Source organism: Chiroxiphia lanceolata, chromosome 15 (genome assembly GCF_009829145.1).
Source record: "Chiroxiphia lanceolata isolate bChiLan1 chromosome 15, bChiLan1.pri, whole genome shotgun sequence".
NCBI classification, from domain to species: domain Eukaryota; kingdom Metazoa; phylum Chordata; class Aves; order Passeriformes; family Pipridae; genus Chiroxiphia; species Chiroxiphia lanceolata.
The window spans coordinates 4,053,546-4,067,368 of NC_045651.1; the positions used below are offsets into that span (position 1 = coordinate 4,053,546).

General features: G+C 56.1%; 2 protein-coding genes across 2 annotated transcripts; one reads left to right on the forward strand and one right to left on the reverse strand.

Annotated features, from left to right (window-relative positions):
* Positions 1–539: 539 nt before the first annotated feature.
* WDR55 (WD repeat domain 55) lies at positions 540–3,107 on the forward strand. Its single transcript, XM_032702964.1, has 8 exons — positions 540–578; positions 656–801; positions 895–995; positions 1,066–1,153; positions 1,292–1,471; positions 1,554–1,653; positions 1,738–1,907; positions 2,278–3,107. Exons 1-8 carry the CDS (start codon positions 558–560, stop codon positions 2,600–2,602), a joined length of 1,131 nt encoding a protein of 376 aa, XP_032558855.1. The 5' UTR covers positions 540–557; the 3' UTR covers positions 2,603–3,107.
* Positions 3,108–4,941: 1,834 nt separating this feature from the next.
* Positions 4,942–11,855, reverse strand: DND1 (DND microRNA-mediated repression inhibitor 1). The gene is made up of 5 exons (XM_032703371.1): positions 11,773–11,855; positions 7,459–7,712; positions 6,770–7,231; positions 5,783–6,181; positions 4,942–5,525 (listed from the first exon to the last, which is right to left on the reverse strand). The coding sequence occupies exons 1-5, from the start codon at positions 11,853–11,855 to the stop codon at positions 5,506–5,508; spliced, it is 1,218 nt and encodes a 405-aa protein (XP_032559262.1). The 3' UTR covers positions 4,942–5,505.
* Positions 11,856–13,823: the final 1,968 nt, after the last annotated feature.

Here is a 13,823-nt window from a genome sequence, read left to right on the forward strand (position 1 = left end):
GAGTACAGCAAGTGGAAGGGCCTGAAGCAGGGGATGTGCAAGGTGCCCCGACAGCTGCCGGGGGGGGGCTGTGGGTGGGTATGATGGGGCCAGCACCAGACAAAGCTTGTCCCCACCATGCAGGGCCAGCAGGGAGCTGGGATGACCCCTCTGGACAAGGGCAGGGGTGTTGATGGTGACCCCTGGCTGGGCTGGGGCCCCTCGGGCTGTGAAAGGAACCAAAGGGCCCCTGGGATGCAGCGAGAGGAGGCCCGTGGTGTGAACTGGGGAACCCGTGGGGCTGCCAGTGGTGAACAGTGAAAAAAAGGAGGTGGAGGAGGCGAGACCTGGTGAAATGAGGCCACAAGGGCCCACGGGCTGGAACTCGCTGGGGGGTGCCGGCCGCAGCCTGGGCTGGCGATACCCTGAGCTGGTGACACCCTAAACGGGTGACACTCCGCAGTCCCGCCGGGCCGGAGCCGGTCCGCGCAGCGCTGGAGGAATGCAGGCGGTCCTACATAAACAAAGAGGCGGTGTTATTCAAACGAGGGGCGTGGACATGCAAAACACAGGGTGCCATGGCGGCCGCCATGGAGGAGGTGAGCACGCGTGGGGCTGCGGGACCCCGGTGCCCCCGAGCCCCACGGCCCCGGTCCCACGGCCCCGCTGCCCCCAGGACTCCTCGGAGGAGCCGGCGGCGCGGGAGCCGCGGCTGCGGGAAACCCCCGAGGACATTTGCTTCGAGGCCACGGCCAACGCCATCGCCCTGCACTCAGAGCGGCCGCTGCTCGCCGCGGGGGACGTGGATGGCGATGTGTACCTGTGAGTGGGGCCGCGGGCGTGGGGAGGGGTCCCGGCCCTGGGCACCGCTCGGCACCGCCCGCGGGTCCCGGCGAGCACTCCCCGTGCCCGCAGGTACTCGTACTCCTGCACCGAGGGGGAGAACCGGCAGCTCTGGTCCTCGGGGCATCACCTCAAGTCGTGCCGGGACGTGGCGTTCTCCCAGGACGGGCAGAGTGAGTGCGGGGCGCGTGGGGCGGCACCGGGGGGCACGGCGGGGCTGGGGGCACTGACGCGGCTCCCCAGAGCTTTTCACCGTGTCCAAGGACAAGTCCATCCACATCCTGACGGTGGAGGAGGGGCGGCTGGAAACGCGCTTCCCCAAAGCCCACGGGTAGGTCCGCACAGGCGGCTCATCCCGGACCCCTTCCCTTCCCTGCTGGAGCTGGGCAGGCAGAGCCCGGAGCGTTGTTCCCGGTGCCCCGGGAGCGGTTATCCCGCTGTGTGATCCATGACCGTGGGCTCTCTGCAGCTCGGCCCTCAACTGTGTGCTGCCCATCGACCACCACGTCTTTGCCACGGGCGATGACGGCGGGGCGGTGAAGGTGTGGGACCTGCGCAGGGGCGATGCCATCCTGGAGGCCCGGCAGCAGGAGGAATACATCAGTGCCATGGCCGTGGACGGCAACGGGAAGATCCTGCTCACCGCCAGGTACCTGGGGCCGGGCTCCCCGTGTCCGCTGGGGGCAGCGCCCTGTGCCGTGTCCCCTGCTCACAGTGTGTCCCTTCCGCAGCGGGGACGGCACCCTGGGCGTGTACAACGTGAAGAGGCGGCGCTTTGACCTGCTCTCGGAGCCGCAGAACGGGGACCTGACGTCCGTGGTGCTGCTGAAGGTTGGCGCTGTCCCCTGACACGGAGCAGGATCCCATGGATGCATGTCCATGCTCTGAGTTTCTTGTTCTGCCTCACATGCCCAGAGGGGGAGGAAAGTGGTGTGTGGCTCCAGTGAGGGCACCATTTACCTCTTCAACTGGGACGGGTTTGGGGCCGCCAGCGACCGCTTCGCACTGAGGGCAGAGTCCATCGACTGCATGGTGCCCATCACAGACAGCATCGTCTGTGTGGGGTCCCTGGACGGGGTCATCAGGTCAGGGGGAGTGGAGAGAGAGGGTGGGATGGACAGGGATGGGGAGGAATTGTGGGGAGGTGGGATGGAGATGGGGTGGGATAGGGAGGGATTTTGGGGAGTGGGATGGGATGGGGAGGAGTGGGGAGGAATTGGGCGTGGGATAGGTTGTGATGGGATGGGGATAGGGTGGGAAGGGGGTGGGATGGGATGGAGAGATTGTGGGGAGTGGGATGGAGATGGGGAAGTGCAGGATGGGGATGGGGTGGGAGGGGATGGGGAGGCTGTATGACGGGCTCAGCCCTGCCCAGCACACAGGTCGCGGGGGGGAGACGGGCCCGTGGTGCCCCATTCCCCCCCGCCCGGCCCTCACCTCGTCCCGCGGTGCCAGGGCCGTGAACGTGCTGCCGAACCGCGTGGTGGGGAGCGTGGGGCAGCACCTGGGCGAGCCCATCGAGCAGCTGGCCGTGGGGCCGGGCGGGACCCTCCTGGCCAGCAGCGCCCACGACCAGAAGGTGAAGTTCTGGGAGGTGTCCGCGCTGCGCTCGCTCGTGGTCGACGACTATCGCCGCAAGAAGAAACGGGGCGGGCCGCTGCGGGCCCTCAGCAGCAAGGCGGTGGGCAGCGGGGAGGATTTCTTCGCCGACCTGCGCGAAGAGCCCGAGGAGGCGGCGGCGGGGGGAGGCGACAACGACAGTGACAGCGACAGTGACTGAGTGGCCCCGCGCCGGGGGAGCCGCCCCCTCAGCGCTGCCGCCCCGCCCCTCGGCGCGGCTCGGCCAATCAGATCTGCGGTCTCCGGGAGTGCCCGCCCACAGGGCGCGCGGCCAAGCGCGTATACTACAGCGTTGGTGGGCGGGGCGCGGGCGTTCTGATTGGCTGCGAGGGCTGCCACTCAAGTTGGGCGGTGGGCGGGGTCTTAAAGGAGCAGAGGGGACGGGACGGGACGGGACGGGACAGGACAGGACAGGACGGGACAGGACAGGACAGTGTTGCCCCGCAGTGGCTCCCTGGTACAGCCGCGGTTTTGGGGTTCGGAGGCCCCTGTGCGAGGAGCCCCGGGGATGGCCCCAGACTGGGGGGCAAGTTTGGGATGGGTGGCTGAGGGTCCCGAGGGAGGGGGGGTTGTCCCTGACATAGGAGGGACCTGCTGGGGGTCCTTGGGAGGGGGGAACATGGCTGGGGTGAGAGGGACTGGGGAGGACGTGACCCCTGGTGGAAGGGGTGGAGGGTCATGGTGGGGCTCTCTGGTGGATGAGGGAGCTCTGAGATATGGGGGGGACAGGGCTGGGGGTTCCTGGTGGATGGGGAGGCCCTGAGATGGGAGGGGATGTGGATGGGGGTCCCCAGTGGGAGTGACTCGGGGGAGGGGGTCACCACAAAGTCCCTGGTGTGGGTGACCCAGGGATGGGGGACATGGCTTAGGGTCCCTAGTGGAGGGGGCTTGGGGGAAAAGCGTCATGACTGAAGATCCCTGCTGGATAGGGGGGATATGGGGGGGGATATCTGAGATAGGGGGGGATATGGCTGGGTACCCCTGGTGGGGATGCAGCTCGGGGGTGGTGGTGGTAATTCTGGGGTTTGCTGGTGTATTTGGGGCTCCTGGGACGGGGGGGGGGGGGAAGGGTGAGGCAGGATAATTCTCACGAATGAGGGGCTGACCTGGGGTCCTGGGGTGCCTGGGCTGGGCAAAACATGTCCTTCCCTTTCCTGCCCTGCTATCCTCGGCGGCAATTAGCCCTTGTTAACTAATTTAGACATTGTCTCTGTTACAAATAAACCCAGTGCCTTTCACTTCCCAGCGCCTTGTGCCCGTGGTGTGGCTCTGCCTCAGCAGGTGAGGGTCCTGCCCCAGGAGGGCCAGACAGACCTCCAGGTAGTACAAACAGGCACCTAAGGGTGCACCAGGAGGCTCTTGGAGGATCCTGGGGGTCTCCAAAAAAAAGGAGGACTTGGGTGCTGCCAAAGGGACTTGGTAGGTCCAGATGTGCATCACAGTGTGCCGTGAGCAGGGAGGGCTGGGGGCAGAGGGGTCAGGACCACCCCCAGAACTGGAATCTGACTGCAGCTGAGGCTGCACCTGCTGGGATGGGACTGGACAAGGCCAGAGGTGCTGCAGGAGCTGGGGGAGCTGTAGCTGAAAATCAGGAATGAAAACTCGTTAATACCAATGTAGGAACAGGCGTTGCTTTACTGCCGCTCTGGAATATGGCCCTGGATGCACAGGGGATACAGGTAGTACCCTATTAGCCAGGATATAAAATTATTCAGAAGAGTGTTACAATTTGTTACTTAAGGCGGCCACAGAGCCCCAGAAATCTGTTGGGCCTCTTGACTGATTCTCTCAACATTCCACTAAATGTTAATTCTGTGGAACTGGCAACTCAGTGACCTGGAGGATCCAGGACCCCTGGGACAGACACAGACCCTCAAGAAAGGACAGAGAGTCCCCCAAGATGGATATGGAACCCTCCAGGATGGACACTGGACCCCTCAGGACACACAGAGAATGCCCTGGGACAGCTCTGGGCCCCCATCCCGGGGCACAGACCCCTGCTGTCCCTCCTGGGCCAGGGAGAAGCAGCATAGCACCATCGTGTCCTGGGTCTCCCACCACCCTTGTGCCCCATTCAGGATTCATCCGCCTGGAGCTGGGCTGGGAATTCAGGAAAGGCTCCAGGGACTGGTCTGGCCCCACCATCACTGCACACATCCTGCAGTGAGTGGGGCCTTGGAGGGATTCGGGGGGAGCCAGGACCCCCAGCAGCCACCTGTCCCATCCCACTCAGGGGGGTGGTGGTGGAATTCAGCCTGGAGACCCCTGGCCTCACTGTCTGTGTGCCAGGACTGCACCAGTATGGGGGACCCCTCCCAAAGTGGGGGTGTGAGGGGACCCTCTCTGGTTTGATGAGCAGCCCACCAGGCTGTGGAGGCTCCAAATCCCACCCTGTCCTTTTCCCTGCCCTTGCTGCTGTGGGGGGAGAGCACCAAGGTACGCTGGACAGGCAGGGAGCCGAGGACGGAGGAGGGAAAGATGACGTGACACAGCTGGTACAAAATTCTTTAATCCCAAATGAACAACATGTGGCTGGACTTCCCAGTCCTGAGGAATCATTCATGGACAGCCGGGAATGACCACGGCTGCTTCCTGGACATGGTGCAACAGCAAACAGCCCGCAGGCACTCCCTTCCTTGGACAGCAGCTCCTCCAGCCCGCGGAACGTCCGTGGGCACCAGGATGATCCCTGTGTGTGGCCTTCTCCTCACCTCGTCCACACGTCCACCGTGCTGGCATCCAACACTGGCAGCCTTTCCAAGCAGCTGCTGCTCCTCCAGAACATGCGCTGGGCTCCTCCACCTCAGCACAAACCAGTGTAAAACAAGACAAACTGGGCAGAAAAACCACCATGCCCAAAACAATGCAAAAGCTGGCTGGGGACAGGGTGGCTGCTGGGGACCAGGACAGCAGCCCTGATCCTCCAGAGCCAGCTCCAAAACCGATGCAAACAAACCCAAAGAAAAGCTGGAACAGGGCCGAGGCCCCGGCAGGGCTCGGACACCGCTGGCAGCACCGCAGCTGGTAACTCAGGCTCAGTTGTGGCTCCAGCAGAGCAGCTCCCTATGCCAGCTGGGACTCTGCTGTGGAGAGGGGAGCGTCAGGCTCTGCTCTCACCCCAAACCCTCCTCTTGCACCCTCTGCTTCCAACCAGGAATCCCACCCAGAGCTCAGAGCCAGCAGGGTCCTGTCTAGCAGAGGGTGGACAGTGTTTCAGCCCTGCCTGCCAGGCTGAGTCCTCCCCCAGACACACACTCCACACTCCCAGGAGACACTCCGGGACTTTGGGAAAGGTGGGGGGTTGGCACGGACACCACGGGAGGACTCACCAAAGGCTCACCTAACACACGGAGCATGTGCAGCGCCACTGCAGCCTTGGCCTCCTCGTGCCTGCTCTGGCTCTGCCCATCCTGCCGGACCCACGTGAACCCACTGAAGGGCATGGGGTACCCCGGGATCTGCACCTGGTACCAGAACTGCAGCCACCCGTTGGGGTTCACCCGGATGCACTTAGTGAGGAACAGGGGCGTCCCCAGGCGTTGCCTCCTGCACAGGGTGTTCAGGTGGTCCAACATGTTCTGCACGGCTGGAGGCAGGGCCAGTGGCTTGGGCACTGCCAGGCTCTTGTCCTCCTGCACCTGGCCGGCTGGTGGCCTCTCTTCCCACAGCTGCAGCTTCTGCTTCAGGTCAGGGTGCAGCCACTCCACTCTCATCCCTGATCCCCTGAGCCTCAGGTTCCCTGCGAGAGACAGGACATGCTCACCTGCCCTCCAGCATCACCCCATCCCACCCCTCAGCATCTGCTGCAGTGATCCCGAGGATTTTAGGGGGCAGCCTGGCTTTAGGGACAAGGTGCAAGATGCCAAAGCCAAATGCTTCTCAGCTGGGGCACAAACGGGTACAAAACAGGACTTTGGAGGTCTAAGGTCCCAGTTGAATGTCTGGGAAGGGTGTCCCAGTGCAATCATGGGATGGAGCTCCGAGGGGGTTGGGCAGCTCCATCAGGAGGGTTTAAGGGATACTGAGGGATAGGGTAGCTCCATTAGGAGGGTTTAATAACTTGGTCAACACTCTGGATACCCTGGAATGGCACTGGTGATGTTCCCGCTCTGAGCAGGCAACTTTTTGAAAACCTCCAGCAGCCTCTTCATCCCACCACCACTAGGACTTGTAGATATAAGGGATCAACCACACCAAGAGCAGCTGGTATCCCACAAGACACAAGGGGTGTCTCAAGGCTGATGTTACCTCGCAGCCAAGCCTGGAGGTGGGATCAACCCTTCCTTAGGGACACCAGGAAGCCCAGCCCCAGCTGGGCACCACTCACCTTCCATCAGGGCTTTCTTGGCCAGGGCAGCAGCCTGGTGCGAGCTGTACTTGAGCACGGCGAGCTTGGCCTGTCTCTGGTGGGGGCTGGCGTGCAGGGTGACGCTGAGGACGCCCTGGGTGGCCCTCTGCAGCGTGGCCTCCAGCTCCTGCTGGCTCACCGAGGCGGCCAGGCCGTCCACGCTCAGCTCCCGCTTCTGCGTGCTCCAGCACACCACGATGGCGCAGCCCTGGCGCACCGGGTAGCGGTTGAGGGCGGCGATGGCGTCCCTGGCGCCGCGCTGGCTGCTGTACTTGGCGTAGGCGAAGCCCCGGTTGAGCCCGCTGAAGGTCATCATGAGGCGGAACTCGTAGAGCTTCCCCACGCTCTGGAAGAGCGGGATCAGGACGTCCTCGTACAGGTCCTGCGGCAGCTTCCCGATGTACACCTCGGTGCCGGCGGGCGGAGGGTCGCCCACCCAGCCTGCGGGCACACAGCCAGGGGGGCCCGTGGGGAGAGCTGCCGTGCCCATGGGGCACCAGGGCGCCGGGCTGCCCCCCTCACATATGTGGGGGGGCCCCCCTCACATACCTGGGGGAGTCCCCCTCACGTACCTGGGGGAGTCCCCCCTCACGTACCTGGGGGAGTCCCCCCTCACATACCTGGGGGAGTCCCCCCTCACGTACCTGGGGGAGTCCCCCCTCACATACCTGGGGGTGGCCCCCCGTAGCGCCGCTGCCCGTTGATCTGCACCAGCTCGATGCCGGTCTCCTTCTCCCAGGCGAGCAGGGACGTCTTTCTGTCCTGGTTGATGCTGTTGGTCCACCCCTGAGGAGGGAGATGATTGTCAGAGCGAAATGTTTCCAACCTCCCAGCTGGGAGCGTCCCAAACCCAGGAGGGAACAGCCAACCTGGTGCCAGCCAATGCTTGGTGGAGAAAATGAACCCCTCTGCTCTCAGGAAACTGGTGAGAGCAACATGGCCAGAGCAACACAGAACACGGCCCTGCCCACTGTCCCAGCCTGCTCCACATGACTCAGTCCAGCAACTTCGTTAGACCCCAAGGTCACCAACAGTCCCCTAGAGCCCTGCAAGGGCTTGGGAAGCCACACAGGCAGCAGCTGGTGCTGCAAGAGGGAGCTGGAGCACAGAGCCAAGGTAACCCACTGCATCATAGCAGATTTAAACTGAAAGAGAGTAGGTTACATTGGATATTGGGAAGAAATTCTTCCCTGTGAGGGTGGTGAGGTCCTGGCACAGGTTGCCCAGAGAAGCTGTGGCTGCCCCATCCCTGGAAGTGTCCAAGGCCAGGCTGGACGGGGCTTGGAGCAACCTGGGCTAGTGGAAGGTGTCCCTGCCCATGGCAGGGGGTGGAATGAGCTGAGCTTTAAGGTCCCTTCCAACCCAAACCATTCCATGATTCTGGAATCCAGAATCCAGACTGGGGTCCCAGAAAGCCAACCCTCTTCTCCCAGCATCCCCTCAGGCTTCTGAGAACATTAAGGAGAGTCTGGAGACACCATGCTACAACACACTGTGACCTGAGAAATGTTCATTAGGCCTTGGCCTGGACAAACAGCACCTGGGATAAGCTCCTTTTGAACTTATCAGAAACACTGCGTGTTCCCAGGAACTGGTGCTGTCTAACAAACAGCCTTGGAAACTTGGAAACATATTTTTCTTGCCTGAATAACAACTGAAATGGAATAATATTTTTGTTATCAAACTTTCAAAGAAGGATAGTGACCTGAATTGGGGCCAGGATGGAAAATTCCTATGACTAAAGCCCACTCTCTGTTGGCCCTATAAACAGTGGTCCAAAGCGAGCTGTCCTGGACTACAGGAGTCTACTTTAAACCTTATGACTCAACAGCAGGATCCTCCATATTCCTTTTTATCCTTACCCTTTTCTATAATTTTCTCCCTACTCCCAGTCTCCACACAGATAGTTTTTGGGGTTATTTTGGTTTGGATTGATTGATTTTGAATTTTTGTTTGCTTTTTCTCGGCATCCTTTAACCACCTGGTAAGTAGTAGAGTGAATGTTGCCAACAAAATTTGTCATGCTGTTTTATATTAAATTCAGATTATATTAAACCTGTTTTTGCCAAAACTTTTGCTGGTGATTCTTTAAGCACTCTTAAAACACTCATTCACAACAAATAGTCAGCAGGATGGCAAGTGATGTCACTGACCACTTACAAAAGCATGGAATAAGTCCAAATTTTAAGTTCTCTGATGAATTACAATGCCTATGGGAACTTTAGGATATTGGAGAAAACATGTACCCAGATTTTCTATCATTGCTCACCCACTGTACTCACTGTTGCAGAAGGGAAAATGGTGGAACTCAGAACATGAGGAGAACATGAGTCGAGACCCTAATACTGGAATTAAAAACTATATCAATCACTGGGACCACTGCACCCCAAAATCCCATTATAGCAGAACGGGGTTTTGCAGAGCGTGGGACCTCCTGTGACCTGTTTCAAACTGGGCCTGAGGGACCAAAGAGACCTTTACTATTTAGTTTCTCTGCATTTGAAGTGACAGAATAGAGATATTCTGATGGAAAAAGAGACCTTCTTCTCTAGTCCAAGCAGCAAAACGAGCTTAGAAAAATACACCAGGAACAGCCTGTACAAACCAGAGGATAATTTAATTGGCTGGAATATATTTTAAAGGGCTCTGCTCCCCCAGAAGGACTTGCACAAAGCTCTCCAGTCAGGAAATTAATTCCTACCTAAAGGCAGTTGCAGAAAGAATGGAATTAACAGAAGGACCTACTAAAGTTTCTAAATTACAAATGACTAGAAATGCACATCCATTGGCATTACAACAACCTGTTAAACCCTCACCAATTTTAGGTGCACCTCCCCTCCCTGAGGGGATGCCAACAGAAGATATTTGGTTCACTGATGCCTCAGCAAAAAGGCTCAATGGTAAATGACAATACAAGGCTGTTGCATTAAACATCAACACAAACAACAGAAGAAGGCTAGGGGATGAGTAGGAGGGTTAAGAGCAGTTTTTCTAACAGCTCAGAACGGAGCAAAAATGATCCCTGTGGGCTCCTGTGCTGTTTGGGCTGGTGCCACACAGTGGCTCTGCCAGTGGGAATCCCTGAATTGGGAATTAAACAGATCTCACATTTGGAGATCTCAAGACTGGCAATTATTATTGAATATAGCCAGGAAAACACTGGTCAAGATAGGATGGGTTAAATCCCATGCCAAGGATAACAAACCAGCCATAAACTGGAATCAAAAGATTGGTGGATTAACTAAAATCAGGGACATAAAGACAGAAGACTCCCTAAATCAGAAATGGTATCAATTGGGAGAATGGTTACATCAGAACTTTGGTCACGGTGATGAAGAAGCCATTTATTTTGCTGCACAGAGCAAAGGGTGGCCCCTAAACAGGAAAACTTGTGACACCGTTCTCACAGAACGTCCTCAGTGTAGATTAGAATGATAATTAGATCACTCTGCTAAAGCATCACCCCTATATGTCAGGAAAAGAAAAGCTTTATGATCTCCGCGGCAAATGGATTCCATGGGGCCGCTCAGGCCCCCTGCAGGACACAATCCACCCTCCCGGGGGAGAAGGAGTCTCTGGCCTGCTCAGGGTACCCAGAAGCCAGAATGGAAACATCACTTTGGTTATGAAGTCTCCTGATTGCATCCCAAGTGATAATGGCTCTAATTTCTCATGTAAAGAGGTTCGTGAATGGGCCAGGTGCGGGATAAATTCAAGGAAGATATTCAGTGGAATTGTCCCCATGCAAATGGAATCAGAGAAAGGGATCACAAAGGGAGTTTAACAAAGCGTTAAACTACAGGGACTGAGTGGGATGTTCGACTCCCCAGAGCACTTCAGCGACTCAATAATCGGTGTGGAGCCCCATGGAGCCCCGTGAGCCGAGCTGTCTTTTCAAAACCTGCTATCGGCTGCTCCTCCTTCCATTAGAAGGGAACATCGGATAGCACTGCAAACAAGACTGTCAGTTACGGTAAAATTACCCCAAATTGGAACGGTGCCTCTGACTTTGACTAAACCTTGTGGCCCACTTGCTTGGGAAACTCCTGACAGCAGCGGTACAAAACACAGGATTAGTGCATGGTGGATATTTCCTTCTTTTTAATGGGGTAACCTGTCCGGGCCAACCTCACCCTGACTTGTATTATTTTACTTTTTAGGAGCTCCACCTAATAGCATGAATTTGGCAGAGGAAAATATAACCATAATACGTGAAACACAACCTCCAACCAAAGAAAGGGAATTTACTTACTCAGTTTGCAATTAGTGGAGGGTAAGTGGGCTAATATTATATTTGCACAACAAAAACTAACTTACACCTCACAATGCTCCTCCCAGGCTCCTGAATTATATCAGCCAGCAACAAGTGCTGTTTAGTCCTTCATAGTCCCTCAAACGAGTGGAATTACGAATGCAGGGTAATACCGCAATTAAACTTCCTGCTCACCACTCCTGTCTACATCCTACACTGTCATGGATGGTTCCCTCACCTCCCCAAAACCATCACGGACATATGTGACTGGTATTAAACAGCAGGGATGCTGAAGTCCCAGCAAACAAAATAAACTCGGCAACAAGTGATTTCTTACAAGCTTTAGGAACTAACCGATGGCCTTTACAGATATAGAACGGGAAAGGAGTTCCTGCAAGAGGTCCAGCAGCACCACCGAACGTCATAACAGAATCATCAGCCCAGTCATTAGACCCCAGATAAAAATGTCCCAAAAAGATACTCCGCATGGAAAGGGTCACTTGCTAAGGGTGAATGCCAAGAGGTCGGCTGCGTGGGTCGCAGAGAGAGGCAGGACCCGGCTCTCCCCCCCCAGCCCCCGGTGATAACGGGGCTGTCGGGCGCCCCGCCGGCACCGGCTCACCCCGGGGGAACGCGTGGGATACGGTGATTCTGGGACCGGGACTGGAGCCCATTCCCTCTGAGCTCCCAGCTGGGACTGAAGGGCTCCTGTCCCCGCGGGAAGGGTCACCCCAGGGTCAGCAGTGCCCGCACCGCGCTCCCCCCGCCCGCCGCAGTCCCGGCCGCCCCGACGGCGCCCACCTTCGCCTGCATCGCCAGTGCTCTCGTTTATCCTCCACTGCTTTCGCTGACCCTCCGCCGCCTCCTACACCTGCCCTGTGCTCTGAGAGAGCACAGCACCGCCCTCCCGCTCCGCTCCGCCCCGGGCGGGCCTGGGGAGCTTGCCTTCCCTGTCCCTCCCTCCCCTCTTGTCCTTCCTTTCCCTGCCTTTCCCCCCTTTGTCATGCCTACCTTTTCTGCTTGTACTCAAGGCAAGGGCCAAGGGAAAGGCAAGCAGTTCCTGCAAGAGGTCCAGCAGCACCACCGAACGTCATAACAGAATCATCAGCCCGGTCATTAGACCCCAGATAAAAATGTCCCAAAAAGATCCTCCGGGTTTCAAACTATTCCCATTGACAGCTGGAAGGCTTCTTGCTGCTTCTTCCAGTCCCTACTAAGAAAGACTAATTTTGGCGGGTCAGAAACATCTGCTATGAAGAAATCATTCAAAAAATTTCCCGATGCTCAGGAGAGTGCATTGCTCTAAATCTCTGCTGCAGAATAAAACGTGGGTTAAGAGCACGGGGGTGTGTGAGAGACATGGAAGTGTTAAGGCTAATGGCACCAAACAAACAAGGGGAGGCTGAGGGCTGGGAGCTGGGACAGTTTTATCGTGCTGATGATCTCTTCACCTCCCCAGGAACGTCTCATTCACAGAGGACGGTGGTATTTACAGTAGGGCCGTTATCATCCCATTTGATGGGCCATGACTGCTGCCGGTGAGGGACAGTCCAAAACTCCCCTCCCCTCCTCCTAAACCCAAACGTAAATCAACGAGCTTAAACTTGGCGTTTCGTGGGCTTTCTCCCGTCTCCGGTGCATCAGGACTGTGACCATCACTTAGACACACAGACATCGAAATTACAATCAAGTGTCCTCACTGGGTACACGTGCGGTGAGATCTTTCTACTCTTATCCTCCCTCTTTCTTTTCCTTATACATTTTCTTAAGCGTTATTTTTATGTGTTTATGTTGCTGCATTACTACAGCTAATAACCGAAGTGGCTACATACCTGCTTTCCACTGCAACCAAATTGTTCTAAAATAAACCCTACAAATTTATATATTATATGAATTTATATATTTATAAAGATTGGCCGTTCAGTGCTGTTTCACTCTAATCCAACCCAAGGGTTCTATTAACAAGAACCTGGGTTACCCTCATCTTCAGGGACAGTGTAGTAGCCTTATTTATTTCTAGCAGAGGAATTCAGCCCCACTGTCCAGGACCTCAAAGAACAATTCCAAACCCTTCACAACACTGTCACATGCTGGGCTATACTGAATTATTCCATATTGCCCCTTATACAGGCTCTGCATCTTCTCTGACATTCCACAATCCAAATGCACAATCCAAAGCAGGTTTTGTGTTTCCTTGCTGAGCTCCTGCAAGTAACAGATCAACTCCCAAAGCTCTTGCAATGAGGAGAGATCAACAAACAGCCTGCAGGATTCACTTTGGAAGGAGGCATAAGGATGGTGCAGATCAATGTGATCCTAAAAGTCTTCAGACTGCTTTATTATTCCTGCTTTTCTCCATAGAAAAACATGAAGAAGCAGTACCATGGGATCTTCGAGGTCCAGACAATGACCAATATCTCACAGAACTGTGGGAAGAGGAAAAAAATTGATACGATAAACCTTGAAGTACAGACACACCAAAAAAAAATCATACCAAAGAAATGTAAATTGAATACAAAATTATAATTATAACAATAATTTAAAAAAAAAGGTTTAAAAGTTTTGTCCTTTTTCCCTAAGGAGAAAAAAATAGATTGTCCAGTCAGTCTGCCTCGAGTTGTCCTTTATATTTCTAAAGATAAGCTGTTTAGCTACACCACCATCTTGGTAAAAATCCAAGAAAAAGTGGAAAGGGAAATAAATGATTCACATCCACGAGGCAAAAATTCACTAGTGATCCAGATTCATAAAGATATGAAGAAACACACCTGGATTACCTTC